This window comes from Triticum dicoccoides, chromosome 2B (genome assembly GCF_002162155.2).
Source record: "Triticum dicoccoides isolate Atlit2015 ecotype Zavitan chromosome 2B, WEW_v2.0, whole genome shotgun sequence".
NCBI classification, from domain to species: Eukaryota; Viridiplantae; Streptophyta; class Magnoliopsida; order Poales; family Poaceae; genus Triticum; species Triticum dicoccoides.
In genome coordinates this window covers 147398967-147408562 of record NC_041383.1, presented here as the reverse complement: position 1 = coordinate 147408562, position 9596 = coordinate 147398967, and the positions used below count along the sequence as shown (strand labels likewise).

The 9596-nt window shown below is 45.1% G+C and overlaps 1 protein-coding gene across 1 annotated transcript; it reads right to left on the bottom strand.

The window, feature by feature from the left end:
* Positions 1-1807: 1807 nt before the first annotated feature.
* On the bottom strand, positions 1808-3431 carry LOC119362670. Its single transcript, XM_037627910.1, has 2 exons — positions 3299-3431; positions 1808-3193 (listed from the first exon to the last, which is right to left on the bottom strand). The coding sequence occupies exon 2, from the start codon at positions 3181-3183 to the stop codon at positions 2032-2034; it is 1152 nt and encodes a 383-aa protein (XP_037483807.1). The 5' UTR covers positions 3184-3193; positions 3299-3431; the 3' UTR covers positions 1808-2031.
* Between the last annotated feature and the right edge of the window lie 6165 nt (positions 3432-9596).

The following is a 9596-nucleotide window of genomic DNA, read 5'->3' as shown; positions in this document are numbered from 1 at the left end:
AGTTATGCGTAGGGCGTAGCTATGGTTGCCAAACTTTCAAGTGGTACCAGTGACAGTAGAACTGAACCTAATTGTTGTTGTTGCTTAAGTAATTCAGAGATCCCGGTGTTGCATTCTACTAACAACGTATCAAAGTACTTATGAATACATTGTTTTGTTTTTGATATTGAGGATGTAGACACAAACTCAGTCACTCCCAGATTTTTTTTAACAGCGGGTAAAACCGAATTTATAAGAAATAAAGGGAAAAGACAAAACACACACACACACACACACACACACACACACACACACACACACACACACATGAACTAAATTAGGCAGACATTTTCAGTCATGATCAAGCAGAGCAAATGAATAAGCAAAATTAATGTTCCATGGCCGAATTGGAACCAACGGAAAAGAGTACGGGGATGGTGGTACCGGGAGGCACAACAGAACAACTTGAATGCCACAGACAGACGATGGTGGCCAAATGTTATAGGGCTTGTTGTACTAGCAGCAGTGAGTTATCTTCTTCAGTCTTCACCCTCCGATGGTGCTCCCAAATGCCGGAGCTCTGCCAGTTACAGTGGTGAGCATGTTGGCGGCGAAAGCCAAACCCGTCAAAGTATTTTGCATAACTATGTTCGCTACGTATAACTGGAGATCAAGATTTGGACTGTTATGGGGGCTACAGAAATTCATGATTAAAGATCATCAAGCACTTGTTATCACTGGGATTGACACTACTTTCAGTCACGAGCAAGCATGCAGAAAACAAAGTAACAAGATTACGGATCAAAGGGTAAATGGAGCGAATGGAAAGGTCCGGATGCAGTGGTAACCGGAATCCTGGACAGACGACGGTGGCTGAGGGTGCGGTATTGCAAAGCCTGCCCGTCCAACTCATACGTCTCGGGCAATGTCAGCGCTCTGCTAATTAGTGCCGCCAGCGTTGCCGCTGCGGCCGGAGCCTGGGCCGGTCGAAGCGCTGTCTATCCATCAGCAACGAAAAAGCCAGTCGTGCATGTTCAATACGTGCACTGGGGCAGAGCCGGTCGACGACGGAGAAGACGACCACGCCGTCGCTGCCGTTGTCCTGTTGTCCGAACCGCGCCGCTGATGCACTCCGTCCCCAACCCGATCCACCCCAGCTCTCCTGTCATCACGGTCACTCCGACAGTGCTTGAGCAAGACATGCGCGCAGAAGTACTTCAAACGGCGCGCCACGGGCGCACCCCAACCGCTAGTGTTCTTGCATCAGCCCACAACGGAGGCTGACGTACAAATACAAAAGACGAGAGAATGTCGCCCCTGTATTAGCATCTGTATATATAACTAAAAAGTAAGAAGGCATCCCTCAACGTCCGCCCGGGATAGCGGCCTTCAGGCAGCTCGACCTCCAAAACGCTCCAATCCTTAGACTGCCTTTTGACTTGTATAAACTTTTAAGATAGTTGCTTATTTAACTGAACTGAATTTGCATGTAAACTGTCGCTTCATGTATGGAGAAATGTATTTTTCTCAGTTGTACTGAGCATGTCAGAATGCATAGAAAATAATAGTAGTATGTAACTTGTCTCATAGTATTAAAATGCACGGAAATTAACAAAACAACGGAAATGGTCATAACATGTAGAAACCATATTCTATCACATTACATCAAGGATCTTCAGCTATAACTGAAACATAAAATTTACAGAGTCACGGCTTGCTCTCTAACTGCTCTTACAGCCTCTTCTTCACCTTTGTTCCCAATGTTGTGATTGACCCCTATCTCTAAAGCTGCGGTCACATTTGACCGCATGCACACCAGGTTAAAATATTTTACACGAGAAACATAAAATGTAATTATTCTAGAACTCAGAAATTGAGATTTATGTTTTCAGATGCAAGCAGCTCGCTAAGGAAACAAAATATTAGACTACCCTAATTGCTCGACTCACAGTTCAAAGAGAAACAATTGTTCAACCAAATATTATAATTTCTTACAGATAGGAAATAGACCAGGATGCAAGAGTAATCGGAATCGAATCAAAACAAGATTATTCAGAGCACCCACTTGACATCGATGCGATTGAATACGTAACGAGTGCGCTTGTGCTGGACCATCCGGAGGCCGTCTTGGCCACGCTCCATCTCTATGCCGGTAAGAACAGCAAACTGCTTGCCCATTTCAACATCTCCAAAGAGCTTGGCCACGCAAAACCTGTTGTCACCCATGTTGATGAGCCTGAAAAACAGAGGGTACCAATTCTTCTCGCCAGGCAGGGTGGCATTGTCCCAGACGTGCTGCCATGTGGGTGCTTGGCCATCCATGTCCATGGTGGAGAGGTCCACAGCGCATAGGTGGTGAGGTTTTCTGCCGGCCGTGAAGCCCAACCATATGCCCAGTTCGGGAACATGCTCGGCTCTCCCATAGAACGGCAGTTCCCACTCCCCAACTTGCTTCCACACGTCCAGGTGCTTCCACCTAAGATGGTGGGTAGAATCGAAGCACCACGTGTCAAAGCAGTGGGTGCCGATCTTGTCGGACGATATGCAGATAGTGGTACAGCCATTGGCGTCCTTGATTGTTGTGTGGGAGTTAATCATGGAGGGCTGGTATCCAGGTTCACGGACAAATGGAGGAGGAGGAAGAAGCCGCCAATCCCAGCCCTTGTTAGGGACGTTGCCATCATTGGACAGGCCCTTGTACTCAAGAACCTCGAAGCAGGAGCGGGGGTGCTCGCTTCGGTCGGGTACAAACCGAGCCTGGGCAACAGCTTGACCAGGATACCTGTGCAAGACGTAGAGGCTATCCTGCCCGCTGCCTGGGTGGGTGACGGAGAAGCTCACTGGGCTCGTGCCTTTGGCCTGGGAGAGGTTGGGCAGCGCGAGATAGAGAGACTTGTCGGCGTCGAACATGGCGGTGTGGCCAGCCTTGTTGGAGTTGACGATCCGACCCTCGCCGCTGCGGGGTGCGAGGAGCTCGAACCATTCCAGGCCAGGAAACAACACACCGACGGGGGACGGATCGAAGCTCGTGATCGGGTCAGGCAGCCGCCGCAAGGTCTTGTATTTCTTCTTCTCGTCGTTTGCTGACTCTTCTGCTTCTTTTATTGACGGGTAGAAAAGATGCTTGGCCGCTTCGATGCGGCGCAGCGAATAAACGCCGTCGGAATTCTGCGCTACCAGATTCACAAAACGCCGGCGTAACATGATCGCCGATCTGCCAACAAAATCCGTCTAATTAGAGAGAAAACAGATAAAACTGCGGGAGTGAGAACCCCTACATCAGGCGCCAAGCAGGGGGAAGGCTTCCGCTGAGTAATACCTGAAACAGATGATCGACAGGGCTCGCACTTCGCAGCAAGGTCTTGCGTGTAGGGATGGGGTAGACGATGTACCGTGTGCTGGGGCGGGTGGAGGAGAACGCCTGCGGCGGCGGAATGGGAAGGGTGGGAGAAGGGAAGCTAGGTCTTGCCAACTTGCCTCTTTTATATATAGCAGTGACTCCTCACTTCGGGCCAGGCCGTGAGGCTATTGCAGGCCTGGGCCGGGCCGAAAAAATAGACCCAGGTCCATACATGCCTTTCCCTCGGGGGAAAAAACTGCTATACATAGAGAGCTCCTGTATTCGGGAGCTCCCGTATTCATGACTTAAGAGAAAATGTTAACAAATTTCTAAAAATGTTCAAGATTTCAAAAAAAATGTTCACAATTTCAAAACAAATTCATGATTGCGAAATAATGTCCGTTAGTTTTAAAAATGTTCATGATTTTGAAAGAATGTTCGTGATTTAAGAAAAAATGCTCATAATTTCAGAAAAATTGTTCATGGTTTTAGAAAAATGTTCACTTTTTGAAAAAATGTTCACGATTTCAAAACATTGTTCATGAGTTTTAAAAAATGTTCACAATATCGAAAATGTTCACCATTTCAGAAAAAGTTTATGATCAAATAGAAATGTTCACGAATTTGCAAAAGCAAAACCTCAATTTTAGAAAACATTAAATACCTAAAAAATGTTCATCACTAAAAAATCACGAATTTAAAAAAAATGCAAATTTAAAACAAGAATAAAAATAAAAAAATAAAAACAAAATTCGAAAAAAGGAAAAGATAGAAAAAACCGAAAAAAATAAAACAAAAACAGAAAACCCGGTTTCGGGGAGGTTGAGGTGAAACCCCGGATGGGCCAGCCCACAGAAATAGCAGTGCGCGTGGGGCGCACGCGCTATGTCGCTTGGCAGCGACCTACGCGCTATATAGGAAGCGCAATCCCCCGGGAAAAAACTACTATATACAGCTAGCTGGATCTCCGTGCTGGCCTTTTTTTAGAAAAGGAGAAATACCCCCGGCCTCTGCATCTGGACGGTGCATACGGCCATATTATTAATTATTAACACAAGACCTTACAAAATCGTACAACAGTAAGACCAAAGCCATCGTCTAAGCAACATCTGTCACTACTCCTATCCAGTTGATGAAGGGGCGCTGATAGTCTGGGCCTAATACCAAACAAAGCTCGCAGCCAAACCTAACATCTAAGACTTGAGGTCCCAACCAGGACGCCTGCCGGGTATGAGGCCGCTAAGGGAGTCCTGGATTAGGGGCTCCTCGGACAGCCGGACTGTATACTTTGGTCGGACTGTTGGACTATGAAGATACAAGATAGAAGACTTCGTCCCGTGTCCGGGTGGGACTCTCCTTTGCGTGGAAGGCAAGCTTGGCGATTTGGAGTATATAGATTTCCTTCTCTGTAACCGACTCTGTGTAACCCTAGCCCCCTCCAGTGTCTATATAAACCGGAGGGTTTGGTCCGTAGGAAAGGAACAACAAATCATAATCATAGGCTAGCTTCTAGGGTTAGCCTCCTCGATCTCGTGGTAGATCAAATCTTGTAATACTCATATCATCAAGATCAATCAAGCAGGAAGTAGGGTATTACCTCCATAGAGAGGGCCCGAACCTGGGTAAACATCGTGTCCCCGGCCTCCTGTTACCATTAGCCTTAGACGCACAGTTCGGGACCCCCTATCCGAGATCTGCCGGTTTTGACACCGATATTGGTGCTTTCATTGAGAGTTCCACTGTGACGTCAAAGGATAAGGTTGATGGCTCGCCTTGTTATCAAGGACAACATCACCTCCGGGGGAGCCTTGGCCTCGGTCCAAACCCTCTGGCAAGGCGGTTTCATCATGACCGCCCGCTCGGCCGTTGAGCCCACGATGACCTCTCGGGTCATCGAGAATCGTCTCCGCATCAGCTCAGAACTTGCCGAGCAGATGGATCCGACGGAGCTATCGTCTTTGAACGAGCTCTTAGATCGCATCGCCGCCCTGGGAGTCGCTACAGACTACGACCAGATTGGGCTTAAACCCGATCAGAGGAAAATTAATTCCCCTTCGGTCACCCATCAGATAGCGGTGGTGGAGGAGCAAAGCAATAACTCTCCTCCCATACTAAGGACGGACTATGTCCAGATTATCGAGCTCACCGAGCTGGATACCCGTTCGCGAGAAGAAGTGCCCCAAGTCCCGGACTTAGAACCGGACTGTGGGTCCAAAAAGTTGGGTAATATCCTGGAAGCCGGATTGTTAAATTCGGAAGCCCTTCAAGCTCTGGGTCTCAGACCGGGTCGGGATTCGGATTTAAATCCACCCACCCGCCCACATGCAAGTGATCTTTCCCATATCAGACAACAACCCCAAGAAACAGTACATCACTTTTGGGCCAGATTCCTCCTTGTAATGAAAAAGGTTAAGGATTGTCGCGAGGAAGACGCAATCTCGTTCTTTTGCAGAAATTGCTCGGACAAGGGAATTCTTAACGCCATAAGACGCCGTCGCATATCACACTTCGCTGACTTGGCGGCCATAGTACAGAAGTATTGCGCAATGGAAAGCGTCTGGAAAACCCAGGCATCCTTTTGGGACCCACTGGCTCTCACTAAACCCCTCGTCCGAACAAAAAGGGTGTACCCTCATCAGTCACCCTATCCAATCATGAAGAAGCCGAAGCCCACTACAGGGTGCGGAACTATATTGGAGGGATAGCTCAATAGGTGATGTCTACTACACAACCTTCTTCTTGTAGACGTTGTTGGGCATGTAAGTGCACAGGTTTGTAGGACAGTAGCAAATTCCCCTCAAGTGGATGACCTAAGGTTTATCAATCCGTAGGAGGCGTAGGATGAAGATGGTCTCTCTCAAACAACCCTGCAACCAAATAACAAAGAGTCTCTTGTGTCCCCAACACACCCAATACAATGGTAAATTGTATAGGTGCACTAGTTCGGCGAAGAGATGGTGATACAAGTGCAAAATAGATAGTAGATATAGGTGTTTGTAATCTGAAATAATAAAAACAGCAAGGTAACAAGCGATAAAAGTGAGTGTAAACGGTATTGCAATGATAGGAAACAAGGCCTAGGGTTCATACTTTCACTAGTGCAAGTTCTCTCAACAATAATAACATAGATAGATCATATAACAAGCCCTCAATATGCAACAAAGAGTCACTCCAAAGCCACTAATAGCGGAGAACAAACGTAGAGATTATGGTAGGGTACGAAACCACCCCAAAGTTATTCTTTCGGATGGATCTATAAAAGAGTTCGTACTAGAATAACACCTTAAGACACAAATCAACCAAAACCCTAATGTCGCGTAGATACTCAATTGTCACCTCAAGTATCCGTGGGCATGATTATACGATATGCATCACACAATCTCAGATTCATCCAACCAACATAAAAGTACTTCAAAGAGTGCCCCAAAGTTCCTACCGGAGAGTCAAGAACGTGTGCCAACCCCTATGCATAGGTTCCCAATGTCACGAAACCCGCAAGTTGATCACCAAAACATACATCAAGTGGCACATGATATCCCATTGTCACCACAGATAATCATGGCAAGACATACATCAAGTGTTCTCATAAAAGACTCAATCCGATAAGATAACTTCAAAGGGGAAACTCAATTCATCACAAGAGAGTAGAGGGGGAGAAACATCATAAGATCCAACTACAATAGCAAAGCTCAGGATACATCAAGATTGTGCCATAGAGGAACACGAGAGAGAGGGATCAAACACATAGCTACTAGTACATACCCTCAGCCCCGAGCGTGAACTACTCCCTCCTCGTCATGGATAGCGCCGGGATGATGAAGATGGCCAGTGGTGATGGGTTCCCCCTCCGGCAGGGTGCCGGAATGGGCTCCCGAGAGGTTTTTGGTGGCTACAAAGGCTTGCGGCGGTGGAATTCCCGATCTATCTTCTGTTCTATAAGTTTTAGGGTATGTAGGTATATATGGGTGCAAGGGGTACGTCGGTGGACCTCCGGGGTGCTCACGAGGCAGGGGGCGCGCCCAGAGGGGTAGGGCACGCCCCCACCCTTGTGGGCAGCCCGGGACTCCCTTACGTGCACTCCAAGTCTATCAAGTGGGTTTCCTTCCAAAATTAACTTCTCTAGTTGATTTCCTTCCGTTTTGACTCCGTCTGATATTCCTTTTCCTCGAAACACTGAAATAGGCATAAAACATCAAATCTGGGTTGGGCCTCTGGTTAATAGGTTAGTCCCAAAAATAATAAAAAAGTGAATAATAAAGCCCATAATCATTCAAAACAGATAATATACTAGCATGAATGCTTCATAAATTATAGATACGTTGGAGACGTATCAGCATCCCCAAGCTTAATTCCTACTCGTCCTCGAGTAGGTAAATGATAAAAGAAAGAATTTATGAAGTGTGAATGCTAGAGGTGCACAAGTTTGATCAATGATAATTTCAATCACCTTTACTAGCATCATTATAGGTCATAACAATACTTCATCTCATAAAACTTTTCACGGTAAAGTAACAAGCAATTCACATATCAAAGCATAGACCATAAACTTTCTTCAAAAACTAGCAAACTTCATTCTTAGTCATCAAACAATTGCAATTCATCTTACTTTCAGGAAGAGTCTATGTCAGAGCTTTGATTTAGCAAACTTCACATACTCAACTATCATATAGTCTTCTACAATTGCTAACACTCACGCAATACTTGTGGTTATGAAGTTTTAATTAGACACAGAGAGAGATTGGGGCTTATAATGTTGCCTCCAAACGTATTCACCTTTGGGTGATGTCAACAATAATAGTTCATGCTAACGTGCATCCAATTGGATATATATATATCAGGATCACCCCACCACGAAGTGCTTGCCAAAGGATAAAATGAAAAAGGGAAAGGTGAAGATCACCTTGACTCTTGCATAAAGTAAAAGATAGGCCCTTCGCAGAGGGAAGCAGGGATTTGCAGAGGTGCCAGAGCTCTATTTTAAAATAGAGATAAATAATTTTGAGAGGTATGATCTCATTGTCAACATAACAACCAAGAGTTCCCAATATCTTCCATACTACATACATTATAGGCGGTTCCCACGCTGAATGGTAAAAGTTTATACTCCCCCAACCACCAACAAGCATCAATCCATGGCTTGCTCGAAACAACGAGTGCCTCCAACTAACAACAATCCTGGGGGAGTTTTGTTTAATTATTTTGATTTGATTTTGATCTTTTTGATCATGGGACTGGGCATCCCGGTTACCGCCACTTTCTCGTGAATGAGGAGCGGAGTCCACTCCTCTTGAGAATAACCCACCTAGCATGGAAGACACTGACAGCCCCTAGTTGCTACATGAGCAATTCGGGCATACAAAACAGATTATAATTTGAAGGTTTAGAGTTTGGCACATGCAAATTTACTTGGAACGGCAGGTAAATACCGCATATAGGTAGGTATGGTGGACACTCATGGCAAAAACTAGGTTTAAGGATATTTGGAAGCACAAGTAGTATCTCTACTTGGTGCTAGGAATTTTTTGCTAGCATGAGGGGGAAAGGCAAGCTCAACATGTTTGAATGATCCATGACAATATACTTTAACTAAGATGCGAGAAAACATAACCCATTACGTTGTCTTCCTTGTCCAACATCAACTCTTTAGCATGTCATACTTAATGAGTGCTCCCAATTATGAAAGATGTCTATGATAATATATTTATATGTGAAACCTCCCTTCCTTCAATATTCTTTCATGAATTGTTCGAATGACTAATACAATGCTTGCTAACTGTCAATAAATTTACAACCTCTACTTCTTAGATGTCAAGTCATTACTCCCCATGGGATAAGCAAAAGAGACATATATAATTTCATATTTATGACAATCAACTCATTCAACAATTTACTCATAGGATATAAGCGAAGCACATGAGTAAACGACAAACTACTCAAAAAGATATAAGTGGAGACCAATGAGTAGCTAAATAATTATGTAACTATGTGAAGACTCTCTCTCATAAAAGAATTTCAGATCTTGGTATTGTATTCAAGCAGCAAGCAAAACAAAATAAAATGACTTGCAAGGATAGCACAACTCATGTGAAGAAGCAAAAACTTAGGTTCAACCGATACTAACCGATAGTGGTTGAAGAAGAAAGGTGGGATGCCTACCGGGGCATCCCCAAGTTTAGATGCTTGAGACTTCTTGAAATATTATCTTGGGGTGCCTTGGGCATCCCCAAGCTTGAGCTTTTATGTCTCCTTAATTCCTCTCATATCATGGTTTTTCTAT

Bases quoted from the DNA above. Each gene is read 5' to 3' on its own strand.
- LOC119362670 (XM_037627910.1), bottom strand. From the start codon at position 3,183: ATGTTACGCCGGCGTTTTGTGAATCTGGTAGCGCAGAATTCCGACGGC.